The sequence below is a fragment of the Sebastes umbrosus genome, chromosome 2 (genome assembly GCF_015220745.1).
Source record: "Sebastes umbrosus isolate fSebUmb1 chromosome 2, fSebUmb1.pri, whole genome shotgun sequence".
In the NCBI taxonomy this organism is placed as follows: Eukaryota; Metazoa; Chordata; class Actinopteri; order Perciformes; family Sebastidae; genus Sebastes; species Sebastes umbrosus.
Window position 1 is genome coordinate 38090961 of NC_051270.1, and position 20513 is coordinate 38111473.

A 20513-nucleotide genomic window follows, 5' to 3' on the forward strand; every position below is an offset into this window, starting at 1 on the left:
GTATATATATATACATTTTTATTTTTTTTGAATAGGTATACTTGTACATAGATTTCAGACAAAGTATGACTACACAGCCGAACTGAATGTATTGGCCTATTCACTTGGAAAAGGAATGACTTGAGAAGTAACTTGAATGTTGTAGCCATCTCCTCCTTAAATCTGAATTATAACCAGCCAGCAGCACATACACCTGCTCCTCTTCCTGAAATAGTGGCTTTGTTCTTTTCTTTGCAAGCGTTTTCTCAGGGGCATTCTGTCCCAAATCAATGATATTCTGACCTCACCTCTTTTGATTTGAACACATTTTTTCCAAGATGTTAACCTATATGAGAGAGTGTTAGAAGGTGGTCTGATTAACCAGAATGGCCAACAATTCAGGAGACAGGGGCCCTCAACGTTGACCCGTAATGGACGACCCTTAAAGACACAGATCGGAAAGCTAACAAAAAAGGTTAAAATATGCAATTGAGGCTATGATTTTCTGTTTCACGTCAAGCATCACCTCGTTTTTTTCCAATTGTTTATCATCACATGAATGGAAAACAGAAAATTAAAATGAAATTTCATAACAAGGAAGCCCAAGTCAGAAAATATGTGTAGTGCAAAGTCACATGAAAGTGTGGCTTCAAAATAAGAAGTTTTTTAAAATGTATTTTGAAGCCACTGGTCAAGAGCTGATGATGCTCTGTTCATCTCATTTGGACTTAGACAGTATGTTCTGAGTCCTGAATGGTTGGTCGTTATGTTTAATCAAACCACGTCCTCATACTCTCATATAGGTTAACATGTAGGAAAAATGGAAATGGGTGAGGTCAGAAAGTGATTGATTTCTGATGGAATATCCCCTCGGTGAATACTTGGGGTTCTGCATTACTGTAAACTAGTGACGCTCAGCACTAATGATTGTGCCAGCTTCCCACACTAGCACTAACTATTCAGAAAGAAATCCCAATCAGAGCAGGTTTGTCCATCCGTTCACAGCTGCAGTCTCCTTAAATGCCTTAAAGTACAAACACTTCTGTTGCCCAACTAGCTCACCCGTTACCGTGCCCATTTGATAGCCTGGCAACCCTTTGTTTAGCCTCAACGTAGAATCATAATAGCGATATGAGGCACTGATTTAATATCGTACCACAAATGAGACAAGAATTAGCGAGCTGAAGAACAACATGGTCCCTCTGTCTACCTCACTCCCCATCGCTGGAGACTACTTGGCCGCGATGGCAGCTCCAGAGACAGACCTTCAGTTAAAAGGACTGTTTGTAACTTCTTACACGTATAAATCTACCGGGTCGGTGTCCCATGCGCGCTCGCATATGCGCGCTCGCATATGCGCGCTCGCGTTTGGCTACGCTGTTCAGACAAGACTCCAACACAAACTACACGGAAGCACCAAAACCTCTTGGTTGTATCTAGTGAAGCCCGTCTGTTAAACAGTGTTGGCCGCGGTCGGAGGACACGGGGGAGACCGTAGCTTTGGTCTACAGGACCGGAGTCTCTGCTGTACTCTGCTCCTCTGCTCCTCTGCCTGCTTGGCTTCACTCAGCTCGCTCCACCTCATGTGCATGCGCGCACACTACACACTGCAGAAGACTTCGTAGCTCTGAGAATATCTAGTGAATGTATGGTGGACGTTTGTGTAGAAATAACTGCTGCAGCTCCTCCAGACCAACAGAGGTTCTCCGTGTCTTGTGAAGTGACGGGGCTCCGCAGCAAGAAACGTTATCGTCTCCGACCAGGTGCCGGTGTCTCCCTCCTGCACCCAGAGGGATACACCAGCACCCGGTCGGAGACGATAACGTTTCTTTTCCTGCTTCAGCCCCGGAGGGGCAGGAAAAGCTAACACTAGGATCAGCATTGATTCATGGAGAGACCTTCGTCTGGTCAGCTAACATTACTGCCAAGCAGCTGAAATATAGAGTGATATTGTGCTTTTAGCTGACGTGTGTCGCCTCACTGTTTTGAGCGATGCTCGTTCATGTCTATGTAGAGCGAGCACAAGCGCGAGCCCGACGCTGACTTTCGTTGACTTAAGGGCCACAGGTGTCGCTGTTGACAAGCAATTCTGATTCTTGTGCCTCATATCGCTATTTTCCAAGCAGACGGACCTTCCTCTCTGCCACTTTGGATTTAGGATTTAATCCAATAAACAAAACTATCAAAACGTAGCTATACGGACCGGAGTTCTGTAAATCTGCACTCGATTGCTCTTCCTCGACGACCGGATGTGTGTCTCCGTAAAGTGAAATTGAATTACAAGAAGTGAATTTGAATTGTGATAAACTGAATGTGGAAGTATAGAGAGTTGGATTTTCAGTGAGGATCAAATACAGTTGTCAGAGCTGAACTGAATTCATTTTCACGATATTACATTCAGTTTCAAGTTTATTGGAATCCAGTTCCAAACTAATAAATTCAATTTCAAATCATGCTATTCAGATTTATTTTTTCAATGCAATTATTCAAGTTGAGCAATTGAAATTCAAATATAAATGATTCATATTCAGTTTCTAGTGACACATATCTGCCCATACTTGATCCGATTTTGCAATAATTCCTATAGCTCTCTTTTGTAGTATGGAAACTGGGTTTTTGTGCATTTCTCTACACAGCAGATGATGTATGGAACAATAATTGAACAGCAACACACAGAACATACATTCTGACTCGATAGATCCTTAGCATTGTATCGTAATGTGATCGATTTTGATTACACGTTTCTGTGTTTTACAGCATCATTTCAAGTATTAATCAATTATGGCGACTAAAACTTTAGTCTCTCTTTAAATGTTTGTATAATTTGTTCTTATTCGATCATAATCTGTATTAACAACATAAATGCATGAATGAATAAAGCAGTCCAACACAACACCACCACCGCTAACTGCAGCCTCCAGAATGATCACTGAGTGACAGGATACAACCAGGCTGCTGATAAAACTGCATCTCTTGTGGCCAATATGAGGCACCAAGTAGTATTTGCTGACAGATTAGAGCCTCTCTCAGTCTCAGTACGTAGTTACACAGCGCTGAGGTCCTGCAGTTAACGTCACAGCCTCTTGAACAGCTGCCATACGGGCGGGCAGATAACATGGTATTCAAGTGCTGCTAGCATGTAAATGCATGAATAGTGACTATAGGTAGGTAGTTTTACATAAAATATAGGTAGGTAGTTTTACATAAGATTTTCAGGTTTATCAGTAGTCACAGTTACAAATGATGACTTTCATATTGTCCGAAGTTTACTGCAGACAATGGTATTTGCACTTGGTAAAGAAGGTGTGGTCAGGAAAGATCGGCTTCTCACAAAGTTACTATCATAACTTCATATATGAACGAAGCAGAATAATTTAGGGTCCATTTCACACACTAATCCTAATTTAAGTGTGATTATGCTGAACAGAAAAAAAGCAATTTAGGCTACAGTGATTTTCAGAATTGTCCGATGTGGTAATAAGGTTGATTTTTAGGCTTGTAAACACCTGTGATCTCATTTATATAACCGTTGCATACGCACAAAAAGGGCCCTGATGGCAACGTCATTGCAAGACCTTAATAGTGCAATACACCCCAGTATAGTTCCTGTAGGGGCGGATTAATGTGCCATGGAACCGGTTGGGGTAGCTGATGTTAAAAGGCTGTGAAATGAAATGGATCCACTCCCGACAGATACCTTTGACTGACCGCCTGACCTCCCAGTGTTTACTTTTTAGTCAATGACTAGAAGGTCGTAGAGTGGTACAGGGATGACGTATTTTTATAGGCCAACCCAGAAGTTAGAATCACATGGGTTCCCCTCGACAAAAAGCCAATGGGATTGCTCAATTGGGTTTTGGATTATTGCAGAAAATAAGCTCTGTGGCAAACACATTTTTGTTCTGTTCCGTAAAATAATCTCAACAAATGAACACCACATTTATGATTTTTGAAGTGTGAATGCAATCGCCAGAGGTAAAAAGCTAACGTTATGCTATAAACAAACACTGCGGTCGCATGATAGCGAGTATACACAACGAGGCTGTAAAGGCGGACGTGTCGGCGTGATGGCGTTTAGTGGTCTCATTTAGCCGCTTGTTAGCAACTGCCTTTTTTAAAAAGCTATAAAATGTTATGATAGAACGCTAAAATCTCTTAAAGCTGAAGTAGGCGAGATTGGAGCAAATATTATTAAAAAAAAGTTATTTATATAAAACGGTCGCTAAATCGTGACAGTAGTACATGAAACAGGTAACCTGAAAAAATCATGTGCCTCTCTGTCCTCCTGTGCTCCTAACGGCATCTGCAAGATTTCACAGACCGGAGGAAAACAAGCAGTAAGAGCTGATCTGAGGTCTGCTGTCCAGCTGCTGTCTATGAGAGCCGGCTGTCAATCACTTGCGAACTCCGACCAAACGGTCAAACTAGGCAGCGCTGATCAAATATGAATCAATATTCTGTTACCTTAATGCCTATTTCTCTCCTCAAATGTTTTCAGAATAATCTTGTAGTGCGCTGTTTAGCTGTAAAATGAGAAAGTTTGTGACGCGGCCGCCATTGTAAAATCTGTTGAAGGAACGCCAAGTTCCGGTCACATGACCGGAGCACAGCCAATAGGAATGCTCTATCAATGAAATGACCTGTGATTGGTCAAAGTCTCCCATCACGGCTAGATTTTCTAAAGCCTGAAAACAGAGCCATGAGGAGGAGCAGAAGTCTAGTTATCTCTCAGAACACTTGAATTACAATATGCTGAAAGGTTATTATGGAATTGTTGCCCAATGATGCCAAAAATATACTGCCTACTGCCACTTTAACTTGTGTTAACCACAGACCTTATTTCAGGCATCTAACTAAAAACCCATTTAAAAACCCATTGACTTTGATATGAGGGAACAGGAAGTGCTAAAAGGCTAACTCATTTTCCGGTTTTTAGGACTCATTCCTGTAGCACTCTATTGTTCAGGATGTCAGTTTGAAATGGTTCTGGTTTAGATTTTAAATCTAAACAATATCCATCTACTGTCTCTGATGAAGACATATGCTATACCCAGCTCAGCTGTAAGCACAGAGACACTTTTTGTGTTATTGTTTCTCCATCCACTGCATTGGATCTACCTTCAGCACAGGAAATGTGAGCTGCAGCACACTGTACAAGTCTGTAAATAGTTTCAGGTTCAGGGTACATTGTGGGAGCAGGTGTTACTGTAATGTTACTGTAATAAAAATGTATTGTTCTCACTGTTAATGGATCTGTGTCTTTATGTTGCCATATTGTGTTTCATCTGGGATACCTGAGAATATTTCATCGTAAAATCATAGTATAGTATGTTGAAAAAAAGTATGTCATAATAGACAAAAAACTAAACTAACTCAAGGTCCACATACTAGATTTATAGATCTTCCAGATGTGTGTCATGGCCTTCATCAGCTGATGTTGTTTGCTGACTTGTCATGAAAAGTCAAGAAAGCGTATTTATAAACTAACTAACTAATTAAAACAACAGATTGATTGACAGTCATGAAAAATTGGAATGATAGAATAAAGCACCTGTGAGATATGACATAAAGTCGACCTCTGAGGTCTGTGGGGACCCCAGTAGGTAGGATGAGGGTTAATGTTGCCTGAATGCTGCTAACCTTCACCATGTCAAGGACTACAAAATCCTTCAACTTTGACTAGCTATAGATATAATAGTTTTTGGTTGTCGTTATTAATTGAATTCCTAATCAGAGTTCCAAATTTATACCTTAGTATACTATTTCTATGAGACCACATTAACTTAAATGAATTAAGGATGGTGCCTGTACTGATACTGCCAGCATACAGATGGCACTGTTGACATTACATTACACTGTACACACTTAGAAAAGGAACTTGAAGTGTTTAACAACCAACCATTCCCATCAAAAGATGTGTTCAGAGCCACTCTTTCAGGAGAAGGACTCTCCTTTAGTGCACTGTTTGTCCTAGTTGAGGAGGATAGACGGCCTATCTTATGTCTAAGAACAAGTGAAAGACTATAGGGCTTGTATAGAGAGTCCATGTCATTTATAGCGCTCTACTGACCCCTACGGGCAACACTAAAAAACAACTACATCTAAAAGACAGTCTCCAGCTGAACTGTTGGTGAACAGAGAGCTGAGAACCTGGCTGCCCTCAGCAGAACACTTGCCTCAGAGGACGGATGGACACTCTATAAAGCAAAACAGAAAAAGCCCAGTTTACAGTAGGACCGCCAAACCTTTATGTCTGCTGGGGCAAGAAGACGTGGTACCCGTCAGATGTGATGGAAAATGGGGACTTATTCCTAAGGTAACACCAAGATCCTACGAGGTGCTTACTGAGTACGGCAAGGCTCTGCAAAGGAATTGCTGTCCCCTATACTGAAGGTGCCACACACTGGTCTTGAAGGAATGGGGATCGGCACCACTGATGGACTGAGAGTGCAAACAAGTGCAGAGCATGACCCATCCAGCTCCACAGCTATCACTTGAAGTGACCCAGACAACTCACCTACCCAGAGACAGTGAGATAGTGACATGTGAGCCCGTTGACATGCTATGAAACCAGAAAGACTAATTGAGTGTTAGTTAAGTTGAGCTTGTTTACTCAACTTATTACTAATATTACAGAAGGCAGTGATATTTTGTTGATTTAATACTACAGAAAGGCAGTGTTATATTATTCATTTAATATTACAGAAAAGACACATTTTGTTTAGAAACTAGACTATGGTAAGTGTAAGGGGACTTTTTTTTAGATGTTACCCTGTTAAAAAAAGTCTGTACTGATACAGCTAACATTTAGATGTACTGTTTACATTGCATTACACTATAAGAGCGAGAAATAAAGACACTCTTGAGAATGGCGTTCTGTGTAAGGTGCAGTCAATACTGTGCCCCACGAGTTGATTTAACATAAATTATCATATCAATATCAATTGTCATATTATTCAATATAATTAATCATTATTTTGATCATTTCTAATTGCTTTTAATATCAATTTGAATGCCCTTTTTTGAGCTACTACATAATTTTGATGCCCCGTTATCATTAATATCTATAGATCATTTTATTAATATATTTTATTGCTATAAATCTTTTTATTTTTTTTTATTTGCTAATAACCAGACTTGTTCATACCAGCGTTCTCAACATGCATTTCATTGTTTGTATACTACAGTGTATGGCCGTGTGCTGTGAGGACAGGAAGAGGAAGAGAGCAGTCTGCATTCTGGTTTAATGGTAAATATTCACATATGTTAATAATGGCTCATACAGGTTATGTAAAATCACATCATTTATTATGTAACAACAGAATTTGATCCAACCATTCGGGTTCTTGCTCAGAATGGTGTGTGATGAATATTGGACACAAAGTGAATGACAGTACAAATATAGTGTGACGACACAGATTATTTACTCACTTCCAAATCAGCACCATAAAATACATGTAGTGGCAGTCCATGTACCAAACATACTGTATCAGCACCATAAAATACATGTAGTGGCAGTCCATGTACCAAACATACTGTATCAGCACCATAAAATACATGTAGTGGCAGTCCATGTACCAAACATACTGCATGTGCAACTTAAAAGAAAAGTACAGTACAGGAATAATTGAGGACAGTTGCCCTTCATTGGCAAAAAAAAAAGACTCAATAAAAGGCAAATGTTATTAAATAAACCTAGAACATACTAAAAGAGATAACTGATAACAGACAAAAGGACCACCACTGACAATAAGATGAATTCCACAATAGTGAAACAGGTCATAAGATAGCACCATTCAATCAAGACTGAGGCCTTTTTGTTACACACACAGATCTGCATGTGAGCTCCACGACTAGGTGATATGAGGGTGATGATCATTTTGAACAGCAGCTACTGGTGACAGATGTTTAGTGCTGATATCAAGTATTCAATATTCAAACATTTAAATAGGGATGCACCGATACCGATACAAGAATCGGGTATCGGGTCCGATACTGTGGTCATGTACTCGTACTCTCAAAACGGCTCCGATATAACGGCACCGATACCACTTTACAGCAGCGTGCACGACGAGTGACACTTTGGCCACGGCCCCGGGCAGCACCTCCGACCCGAGCCTTTCCAAGCCGACCTAGAGCGGGTCGCGGTGCACTGCCTCGTATGCGGGACTCCCCAGCCTGTCATCTGTCGCTCACACCCTCCAGCTGGATGTTAACGAGGGTCTTTTGGCACAGAGAAGTACTCGTATTGGTACTCGGTATCGGCGAGTACCCAAATGTAAGTACTCGTACTCGGTCTGAAAACAGTGGTATCGGTGCATCCCTACATTTAAAGATAATTATTACAGGGCAATGCCATTGATAGCAATAACATTGCTTTATTCTAGAAACGTTTGAAAAACATCATCCCTATAGGCTGTGTGTTTATGCTTGCACCATGTTTTACTACATGAGCTATCCATAGCCCTCCAAACAGACCTGTGGATCAGTGAGTCTCCTACTATTAGCTAGGTCGATTCACTGTAATCCAACAGCATTTTATACCATGTCTCCGGATCAATACTTACACAGTACAGTATACTTCATTAATACTTGAGTATAATTAGTTATTTGAAATTGCACCAATTCGCTATAATACAGTACAACAGAGTAAATGTTACAGAGGAGAGCACAATTAAGAGAGGCTCTGGCTAACTCATAATCTCATCTGATAGACCTGTCACAGTCTACTTCAAAATCAAGCACTTATTTTTAATCATTCTGTGCAATTATGCCATCTGGATTGGCCTATTAAAGACTCTTTTTCGTTGGTGTATAGTCTTCATCGAATCTAGAAAGCGTATGAGCCCATTTAAAATGTACATTTACCTGTACTCTTTTTTTAAATACAAAAAGTTCCATCAATAATATAAATTGTTTTCCTTCTTTCTTTTTTTCTCTACATTTCAACAATATTAACACATTTACCAAAAGGGGGTGTTATGTGAAGAAAAAGTAGGTGGTCATTTGGTCATTAGCTCTTGTGCAGTATTTTCTTGGCATAAAAGTCCCTGCAGGTTTCACAGCAGCGCTGGTACCACCTCATGTCGTTACAAAGGTTCTTCTCTCGGATCACACGGCAGTACACCGTCCACTGGTCCCCCATGCATTTGTAGGTCAGAGCAGCTGGGGGTGGAGGGGAGGGGGCAAAAGTCAATGTGCTGCATCACAATTTCCTCTAAACAACTAAATACTAGACCACTACTAGCGGTTTGCCACTGTGTGACAGAGTGGATGACAACACGTGTGCACTTTACAAAGCTCTAACCATGTTTGTTAATTGTTTTAGCCGGTATATCCGTCTGTACCATTGCAAACACTTCCCCACTTTAATAATAATAACTACGCGTCATCAGTACACTGCGCATGTGTTATACCCTGTGGTTTTAAAGGTCCCATATCGTGCTCATTTTTCGGTTCATACTTGTATTTTATGTTTCTAGTAGAACATGTTTACATGAGGTAATGTTCACCTTTATGTTTCTCATATAGTCTGCCTGAATAAACCTGTATTTACTCTCTGCCTGAAACGCTCCGTTTTAGTGCATTTCAACGGAATTGCGTTGCTAGGCAACAGCTTGGGTCCATGTTTACTTCCTGTCAGCTGATGTAATTCACATACACTGTAGCAGGAAGACTAAACTGGTACACATTTAGAATGTTTAGGTTTAAAACTGTGAAATGGTCTAAATATTGTAGATTTGTGACATCACAAATGGACAGAAATCCTGACAGCTTGTTTTAAAAGCTCAGTCTCTGAATACGGGCTTTGGGTATTTTTCTATGGATTGAGTGTTTTGATACTTTCACAGTATTTATGCAGCACTTAAACCTGCTTTACGATATAAAATACGTGAAAATCTCACTTTTTACAATATGGGACCTTTAATGCTCAGGCTGATCGGAATTCTTAAAAAAATTCCTGAATCCGGATCGTGATCCGGATCGCCACCGAAATCGAATGGATTGTTCATTGTGCTACATTCCACCCCTCCAGAAAAATTTCATTCAAATTCATTGCGAACTTTTGGAGTAATCCTGCTAACAGACAGACAGACAAACCAACACACCAACAAACCAACGCCGGTGAAAACATAACCTCCTTCAGGCTCTTATCTTTGGCAGAGGTAATAATAATAATAGTACATTTAAAACCCAAGGACACCTTACAAAGATAAAATAATACTCAAGTAGATAATTAACGTGGGTTTGTTTGTGTCATTATATTTTCATTTACAGTTAACATTAACTGTTTGTTTACTGACAAAAGCAACCTTATATCACTAACCTGTTTCTAGGATGCCCCTGAAACATGGTTCATCCTAGACTCAGTCTGCTGTAGATAGATGCTGCAGGGCTGATTTAGGCAGTTGCTGTTAGTCAGCCGAGAGACAGATGGCAGTGTAGCGACGTGCATGTGACATTAAAGAACACTGTCAAACACTGACACCGACTCACTACACTGACCGTCAGCACTACAATATTTTCAGTTGCAGCTACATTGCACAGATGTTTTTCACGTTTCCACTGCACCTTTTGTATGTGTATGTGGAGAACTCCGTACAGATGTTTGATGGGGCGGCTGTGGGTCAGAGGTAGAGCAGCCATGCAAGGAGCCAACCTGCCCATCAGGATCTAATCTAAATACTCATTCACACACCGATGGATCGGCCTTCCGGAGCAGTTTGGGGTTCAGTATCTTGCTCAAGGACACTTTGACATGTGACCAGAGAAGCCGAGGCTCGAACTGCCGACGTTCCGATTGGTGGACAACCTGCTCTACCTCTGAGCCACAGCCGCCCCCTTTGTACATATTCATTCCCTTATTTATTTATTACTTGTATGTAGAGCCAATACACGTAAGAAAATGTGCAATATCTTACTGTTTTTATAAGTCACAGCACATATTTCTATTTATAATATATGTTTTTACTCTTCTTTATTTTTGTTACTGTTCATTCTGTAACATTCAAAGCTCACCTTATAAACCTCATGATAGCTGTAGCAAAATGATCATTTCTTAGCTTAGTGTGTTTGGTCAGAGGTCTTCAGTTATGATCTGTACTCTTGCGAATGAACAAGGCAACTTTAAAGAAATACCCACAAAAATGACCATTTGTATATCAATCACTCACGCCGTGTTACCTTGAATTGTTGAAGAAAACGTTTTTTTTTTTTGCGTGCCTCCACGGTGAACGGAGAATCAGAAAACAGAGTAAATCCTTGGGGAATTGAAGTAAATGGGTTCCAGGTTTAACGGCAAAACTACAGACATGCTGTGGGTCCGAGTGAGCCGTGAGTGGAGACGAGACGGTAGTGGCAGGAGATCTTTAAATAGTACGATTTTAGTGTAAATGCATGTGTTTGGGAGGTACTGAGCATACGAATGGATAAATGGGACTTGATTTATGCTGCACAAATTGTGCGGGAGTTTGTAAACGGATGTTTTGATATAGTTTTGCTGTTGTTAAACTTGGCCTCCATTTACTTCAATTCATCAAAGATTTACTGCATTTTTGGATTCTCTGTTCACCGTGGATGCATGCGAGAAAAGGTTTTCTTCAAGTATTCAATGTAACAAAGTGAGTAATGGAAATACCGATGGCCATCTTGGGGGTGAAGTATTCCCTTAAAGCTACAGTCTGTCAGTAGTGCATGAGACAGATAATCTGTGAAAAAAAACAATTACAGCCGGGTCTCTGGGCAGCTGTCAATCACCAAGCACAATTGAACTCGGAGTACACTGTCAAACTAGGCAGCGCTGATCAAATATGAACCAATATTCTGTTACGTTAATGCCTGTTTCTCTCCTCAGATGTTTTCAGAATCATCTTGTTTACTGTTTAGCTGTAAAATGAGAAAGTTTGCGACCCAGCCGCTATGTTGAGATCAGTTGAGGAAATACCAAGCACCGCCCACTGGCCAGAGCAAATTTTCCCACGGAGAAGCCGGATCACAATGGCACATGGTCTGGTGCCGTCTGCTGGGCACGTTCCGCTGCAAAAGTTTCCCCTTCTAAATCAAGCATCTTGGGTAGTCATTCCTGTATGAATGTCACTGCATTCTTCCCATCGACTCCCTCTGGAAAGCCAACCAGTCTCAGATTTTGTCTGTGGGCCCTATTTTCTTGGTCGTCCGGTCGTTCCTTCAGTTCTCTCTGTTCGCTCTCTGTAGCTTTTTTGTAGTTGTCAAACTGGTGCTGCATGGGGGTTAAGGAGTCATCAGACTCACGTTGTTTCACCTTGATGCACTCAACTCGGTGACCGATGGCTTCGTTGTCTCTGACAATTTTCTCCATCGTTTCAGAAAGTTGAGTCAAACGCCCCTCAATCACCGACTCAATCCTCCATATTCCATTCAACATTTCAGATAAGAACCATGGTGGAGGCCTGTCAGTTAGTCCGTCGCCATCTTGGCTAACGTTAACATCGGACAGGGGCTATTGTCTGCTTTTCTCTTCCTTTGTTGTACCTCCATTCCTTTTTGACAACATAATCCGGCTTTCAGTCACGGTAATAAGGGTGAAATCTAATTATTTCAGTTAAGAATTGTCAGAAGGCTAATTCTGGGGAGCTAGTGAGTGGAGGTTGGTACCACACATCTGTTCTCTTTGCCTCCATAACCGGAAGTCCCTATTTCGGTTCATATTTGATCAGCGCTGCCTAGTTTGACATTTGATTGGAGTCCATGAGCTTCGAGAGCAGTGAATGACAGCTGCTGTAGAGACTCCTTGCCTCTGATTGGTTGTTTTCCTCCAGTCTATGAAATCTTGCAAATGCCATTAGGAGCACATGAGGACACAGAGGAACATTTGTTTTTTATACATTACCTGTCTCATGTACTGTTGTTTTATAAAAAAAACTTTTTTTTAATCCTATTTGCTCAAAGTGACCGACTGTAGCTGTAACCTTCCCACCTCACTGTAGAACCGAGTCATGTCTCACCTAGCCGGGGGGAGGTGATGGTGTTCACATTGGTTTTCTCATTGCAGGTATCATGGTGACAGGATCGGTAGGTCGGTGGTCTCAGCGTCACCAGGCAGTCGTTACCATGACGACCAGTCACTTTGTGCATACACTGGACCACTCGCGACTGCAGGCCCTTCCCGCAGGATGACGAACACTGAAACAGCCAATTAAAATGTGTCAGTTCTCACTTCTCATACTGTGACTCTTAGTGTGCCAGGTGGTTTTCATTTCGAATTCGCTAATACCTGTAAATCATGTAAGTCATTTTTACATTTCTGGTTTTGTGTAGCTTAAACAATTGAGCAAGGGAGTGCGGGATTTAGGGAGGATGACCTCCCTTGGAGCGTCATTTTACTTATAAGCATGAAAAAAATGTAAAATGGCACCAGCCTGTCCTCCCTTATCCCAACTACCACCACCACTTTTTTACCTGCCCTTCAGGTGTCGCTGTTGAAGCATTTTAATTAAAATTTAAATAAATTATTTTTTCCAAAGAAGAGATAAAAATATATAAACGATACTGAGATTTGGTAATGATTGATTTTGAACCAATTACTCTTTTTTATATTTTGGTCTCCATCTTGCCTCTTAAAAATAGCCTCTAGAGCAGCCTCCACTGGTCTTAACCATAATATATGAACCATGGGGTTTGAAGATAGGCGTACCTTGGACCAGTCTCCAGTCTTCCATTCATAACATTTGGAATGGTCCTCACAGGGCTCCTCTTGAGTGGGCTGGGACAGAGGATCACATAGGCCCCGAGGGTTTGTACACGACACCGTCCGTTTGCGAACACCTTTACCACAGTCTGATGAACACTGGAGGAAGAGATGAAACAGCAATTTGTAGTAAAGAATGGAAAAGAAAATAGTGTAAAGGAACAGGAAGAAAAGGCTAACCAGACTGTTTGATGTAGCTTATCTCTCTGTTCATTAGATCTCACATAAAAGAGCCATACCTTGGCACTGGTTGACATATTTTGAAAATTACTTTTACTAGTTTGGACTTTATTGCAATAAACATGGGCTATGTTGTAGAGATGCAATGATAACAGATTGGATATCAGGCCAATACTGACCCAAATAGCTGGATCGGGTACCGGGGACAATGGGGCCAATCTATTCAAGTCAGTTCTATATTTATATAGTATACACATTATGGACTAGAATTTTAATTCCTGCACAAGTTTTGACCAATTTGTTGCTGCATTTAAAAGGTTTTCACTTGAATTGTAATTCATGTTAATTTTTAAAGGTTTTTGACCAAGTTGTTGGTGTATTATTTTAATAATAATTCATATCTATGTAATTTTATATTTTGTTTTACAAAGTTAGAAAAGAAATGTTTAAGTCCAGCCTGATGTTGCCTTTGACATAAAAGAATGATCCCAGTCACTTCCACACAGTGAGGCATAGAAGCTTATTAATTAAACACTGGTATCGGATTGATTTTCTACTTTAAAAAGCTGAGATGAATAAACAACACTTGCTGCGTTCATAACAGCAAAGGAATATGTCACCCAGAGGAATTTGGAAAGAAAATTACAGGGAAAAACGGTTATTGCATGTCAAAAAAGGAACAATTTTTCCAGCTGTTTCGAATATTTTAAACACCAAAGTTGAGAGACGTTGGATAACATTTGTAGAAGAAGAAGCGTGGCTAATGCTCAAATGCTGGTCAGTGATGTAAAATGAAAATCTCATAACATGAAAACAAAAATATGCAACCTTGTTTTTACTTTAACAATCATAAACAGATATGGCCATAACATATTTCCTGAGTAAATACACATCTACCACTTCTAGTAAACATGACTGACATGGTCAAAAGTGATCCGGGTCCCATTTCCCCAACGCATCTTAAGGCTCAGATGACCGTAAAAATCCATCATACAAACATTCTCAAACTGAACGGGTGTTTCCCAAAAAGCAGCGTACACTCGTAGAAATGATCGTAGAGTAGCTACTACCAACAACTCATAAAGGACTAAGAGCATCTTAAGAATCTCTGGAACCTGTAGGAGGAACCAAACACTACAACTTTCAAGTTGTTATTGTTGTTGCTCACTGAATTGCATCTTCTGATATATTCTGTTATCATGACCACCGATGCTCTTTTTCGAAGTGCTGTGGATATAAACTGAGCGTGAAAAGTAAAATAAAAGTTAAAGTTAAGTTTAAGTTAAATCTCTGTCACTGATCTATTCCCATTGGAAAAATATAATGGAAAAAATGGAAAGAAGCTTTTAATGGTGGGCGTGTGAACTCTCTCTTAAGTGCTGCCTTAAGAAATGTGTGCAAGAATTTAAGAGCATTCATGGATACACTCTTCACTTCAAAGATCGTCTGTAGGAATCAAAACACAGGACCTGCAATGTTTTTTTTCCAATGACATCAGCACTGTGTGTGTGTGTGTGTGTGTGTGTGTGTGACATACCTCGGACCACTCTGAAGCCTCCCAAACAGTGAGGCAGAGGCGGCCCTCACAGCCCTGAAGAACAGGAGGTTTTCCTCCTTGGCAATACAGGTCCCTGGTGTAGATGAGTGAGCCATTCTCTAGATGGTAAATACAAACCACCTCTCTCTGTTGAAAACCTTTACCACATGTGCTGGAGCAGGATCCCCACTCTCCTGCCACCCACCTGTGAAAAACAGGAAGTGTTTACAGACAGTTCACAACCTACAGTCCATTTGCTTTGGGTCTGAATGTTATACTCTGGATGGAGGTCTGAAACAGAGAGAACGAGATGTCTTTATACATTTTACCGGCTTTCGCTTCGTCCACACTGGGAACGTCAGGAGTGCGTTGCGGCTGCGTCGCGTGCCGGGTTACGTGATTCACGTGATTCACGCGTCGGGTGTTCACACCAGCTGCGTTTCAGCTGCATGTCTGCTGCGTTTCTGCTGCTGTCAGCCCTTTCTTTCTATATAGGGTTTGCCTTTCATAATGGCCATTTCATGATAAATGTCATTTATATTTATTTTAGACAGAGAATGGTTAAGAAATGTGTGGTAATTTGTAAATAATAGTAATAATCTACAATTAAAACCCCGTACTATATTCATTCATGGAGCCCTGCAAGTCACTGCATGTTCTACAACACTGTCCGGCACATATTTCAGAATAAAAGCCTTGTGTTAACAAATGAAGGAATTCGGAAAGCAGGAAGTGTTGATTTTAATACAAGTCTTTACTGTTTTTCATTTCCATAACATTTTCTACAGATAGAGACATTGAAACTGTGGTAATGTTGCTGATATGATGTCAATATTCAGTCAATAAATCACCTTCACTGTCTGTTGTTGCTGTGAACCGCGCAGCACGCATCTAAAATAGGCGAGACCTCTATTCTCTAGAAGAGATGCAGCTGACACGCAGTCTCACGAGGGCAGTGTGGCTGCTCTAACCTGGTAACACAGACGCCGAAATAAAAAACAACAGGTAACGCAGCTGCCACGCGCTCTTGACCCTCCCAGTGTGGACGAGGTTTTGGTTTGGGCGCACTTTTAAAATAACTTTTATAGAGCACATTTTTAAAAAAAAGTGAAATGATTTACATGTATGTAGAGCTAAAATAAGAAAAACATAATCTGATTAACTCTTTGAAACTGACTTGCACAACAGTTGTTATCAAAAAAGCCATGCCACTTATTCTGAAAATAATTACACATGGCACGACTAAATGACACATAATGATTATGGCATAAGCCTGTAAATAAGGGGAGTGTAAACTAGGACACTGATCTGGATCTCAATCAAGTCTTCAGAACTTCACAGCCAAAATATTCCTACTACCATGATGTGATGGATTCATACAGGCTCATATGGGCTTACAAAACTGGCAAGAAGGAGTCCTTTATAAATTATAATAAAATTGATAAAAATTCAAAACTGATCGGAAGGGGAGCAACTGTAGGGAAGCTAAAAGGTGATGGATGGAAGTCAAAACAATGACAATGCTCTGACATTGACATTTGACATTTTTCAGAGCTTTGTCAATGTGTGCCCAAATTTAACCTGTGATCCAGATATAACCTAACATGGTTAAATTAGTGTATCATTTATCCATATCTAGCAAAGTGGCTGTTTGACAGTGACATGCTCACCCTCAACCACTGTCGAAGTGTATTGGTAAAAAAGTAAATGTGTTAATCTTCCAAAAATATTCCTAATTTAATTATTTTCAATTGACAAATCAATAAGCAACAAGCAGCTACAAAAACACTGTGTGTGTGTGTGTGTGTGTGTGTGTGTGTGTGTTTGTCTCACCGGTACTGGCAGTGGTGAGAGTTGCAGGGTTTTACTTGGGGCTGTGGTCTGTTCTCAGGTTGACAGTAGCTGTTGTTTATTACCTCCATGGTTTTATTGGCTATCCTCATACAGGAAACCACTGTCCTCCTCTCACCTGCACACACACACCCACACACACACACAAACACACAAATTAGCTCCTGGTAGGACCTCCCAAGGCAGAGTGGGACGTGGAACATCATCTCTCTGGTGGGAAAGGAACCGGAGCTGGTGCGGGAGGTGGAACAGTATCAACTAGATATAGTTGGGCTCACCTCCACGCATAGCTCTGGTTCTGGAACCAAACTCCTGGAGAGGGACTGCTGGACTCTATGCAACTGCGACTCGCCGGGAGGAAGTCTTTGACTGTTGTTTGTGCTTTTGCACCAAACAGCAGCTCGGAGTACCCAACCTTCTTGGAGTCTCTGGACATTGTTGGACTGTCTCGGCTGACACGCCTCTTCGGTGTCGCATAGAGGTCGGGGACAGTGTCTGTGGAATGGCAGACGGTGGTTCAACTTTTTTTAAAATGGAGGGTGTGTTCCAATTATCGGGGTATCACACTGCTCCCGGGAAAGTTGATTTTAGGGTGCTGGAAAGGAGGCTCCGACCGACTGTCGAACCTTGGATCCAGGAGGAACAATGCAGATTCCGTCCTGGCCGTAAAACAGTGGACCAGCTCTTTACCCTTGCAGGGCTGTTGGACCGGTCATGGGAGTTGCCCATCCAGTCTACATGTGTTTTGTGGACTTGGAAAAGGCTTCCAACCGTGTCCCCACTGAGAGTCCTGCGGGGGTCACTGTGGAAATATGGGGTACTAAGGCCATTGTTACAAGCCATTTGGTCCTTGTATAACCAAAGTGAAAGCTGCGTCCGTATACTCGGCACAAAGTCAAACACGTTTCCAGTGGGTGATGGCCTCCGCCAGGTTTGTCCCTTGTCCCCGATCCTGTTTGTGAATTTCATGGACAGGATCTCAAGGCGCAGCCGGGGCGAGGAGAGTGTCCGATTTGGTGCCCTCAGAATTGCGTCTCTGCTCTTTGCAGATGATGTGGCTCTGTTTGCTTCATCAGACCGATAACAAACTCTATCTATAAACATGGTTAGACAAACAGAAGCATTCCCTTTATAAATGGCTGTTGCAATGTTGGTTGTCAACAGTTGGTAGGAAGTAAACTTGGACCCAAAGGCATGCAAACCTGACTGCTCCTGTGCTTATGCTACAGTACAACCTACTCAACCCCAGGCATCAGAACATTTCCAGAGGCTAACATTGTGTGAGAGGGGGCATAAAGTTAAGACTGAAGAAAGTACCATTAGAATTACTGTACTGCTACCCGTTGTGTTGTACAGAGCTTTTGAAATTAAGATGTAACACAATATGGGCCAACATCTAATACACAGGTATTGACCAAGTAAGAACGTATTTACTTTTGTAGTAACAAGGCTTTAGTGATCTTACATTTATGAATGTCTTGGTGTTGTTTGCATGATTGTTGTCAAACAAATTTCCCTCAGGGATAAGAGATCATAACCAGCATTTAAAAAAAGATTTTCATTGCTGTAACCTAACGCACAGGCTGCCATAACCTAAACCTAACGTTTGTGTGTGTGTGTTTGTGTGTGTTACCTCCTCCACATTGGACAGTACAGTCCTGCCAGCTGCTGTGTGTCCAGATGTAGAGATACTGTGGTTCCCTCTGCTCCTTACTGCTCCTGTCCTGAGTTGTGTTCAGAGAAACTGTGTACTCATAGTGGATCCCGTAGCTCTGGTCATGAAAGAGCAGCACCTGGGGACATGACGAAGAGTGGTTTAAGGAAAAGTGAAGCTGTGCCTAAAGCTTACCAACCTTCACTCAGTTTATCTGCCTTTTATCTTCATTTGCAGGACTAATTTTCAAAGGGTAAACAGTGGAATAATAGTAAGCAAACGTAGCCAAGTTCACAGTAGTTGCTTCCAGTTAAACAGTAAATCAACAGTAGCATTTTTCCATGAGCCCAGTTTGGTCCTCGCCGTGCCAAGCCAAGCTGCGATGACATGTGTTTCCACCACAGCTTCACAGCAGGGGATAAGATGTGGTCCTGCTTGGTAGCAGGGCCATCCACTACAATGACGTTTGAGCCAAATTTGAAGAAATTCCCTCCAGGCGTTCCTGAGATATCACGTTCACGAGAATGGGACGCACGCGAGGTCACAGTGACCTTGACCTTTGACCATCAAAATCTAATCAGTTCAGCCTCTGAAACAGTGTTGACACTGAAATTCTCCATAAAAACTAAAGAGCAACAAACACATCAGCTTGTCTAATTATATCTGCCAATTTTATCCCATCACAGATACAGTATATCATCATCAGCATATCATACACACGTCGGGTACGTAACAAGAAATCACAATAAGGAAATGCCAGATATTTGTTTGCTGTCATTTAGAAACAGTGTTTCCACTAGTTTGTCCGTCAGAGAGCACTGTTTATTTTTACACTGTCCTAATTTGTTTATTACAAATCTTTGTTCTTCAATAATCTCAAAGGCATAGCTTGGGTTTTTTGAAGTGGGGTTGTATGAGGTACTAATCCATAGTAAGTGTATTACATACAGTAGATGACAGTCGGCGTGTCCCCAGCTTGGAGAAAACAGCCAGGAATACCGACAACGGAACAAAGCAATACAGTGCTGTGGACGGGGACATCAGAAAAACAGATTTTAGCCTATATTAGGAATATTTTCAACAGCCGTCAGACAGCCCTTTCCTTTTCCTTGATGACAAAAACAGTATAGATGCGTTTCACTTTCTGCTCAGTACTGCCATTGTATCCAACGTGTATTGTGATAAAACTCAGAACAGAGAAAGTGATGTTTACCATCAGGTGTAGGGGTGTCTTAGTGGGTCCTCTGGCGGACATCTTCTCCCACAGTCCCCTTCTGACATAGCGCACTGTGGTTCCGGCCAGGTCAAACTCTCCCGGAAGCTCGATCTTCCAGTCACTGTTGATGGACTTCTTACTGGAGTCTCTCAGAGCTGTGAGGAAGACACAAGGTTTAGAAGGAACATTTTCAAACGTCGTGTTGTACGAGGGATAATGAACACTTGTTCTGCCCATGTGTGACCCATTCTTACTAAATGGATGTCACCTGGTTGTCCAACAGACACTAATGTGTTTACAGTACATTTTATGATTATTTTTTGGAATTTCAGTTCATGAAAAGTTGTAGTGTTTACACTGGAGATTCAAC

General features: G+C 41.3%; 1 protein-coding gene across 2 annotated transcripts in view; it reads right to left on the minus strand.

Annotated features, from left to right (window-relative positions):
- Positions 1-8200: 8200 nt before the first annotated feature.
- The window catches only part of adamts17 (ADAM metallopeptidase with thrombospondin type 1 motif, 17), a 99494-nt gene continuing 87181 nt past the window's right edge, over positions 8201-20513 (minus strand). The window contains exons 17-23 of one of the 2 annotated variants that reach the window (XM_037746207.1): positions 20141-20298; positions 18907-19066; positions 17256-17391; positions 15423-15627; positions 13652-13804; positions 12963-13140; positions 8201-9144 (exon numbers count right to left, since the gene is read on the minus strand). In XM_037746207.1, the coding sequence (XP_037602135.1) occupies positions 8993-9144; positions 12963-13140; positions 13652-13804; positions 15423-15627; positions 17256-17391; positions 18907-19066; positions 20141-20298 (1142 nt within the window). In that variant the 3' untranslated portion in view covers positions 8201-8992. Of the gene's footprint in view, positions 9145-12962; positions 13141-13651; positions 13805-15422; positions 15628-17255; positions 17392-17435; positions 18368-18906; positions 19067-20140; positions 20299-20513 lie in introns of those variants that run through there. The other variant, XM_037746218.1, reaches the window with a different exon arrangement.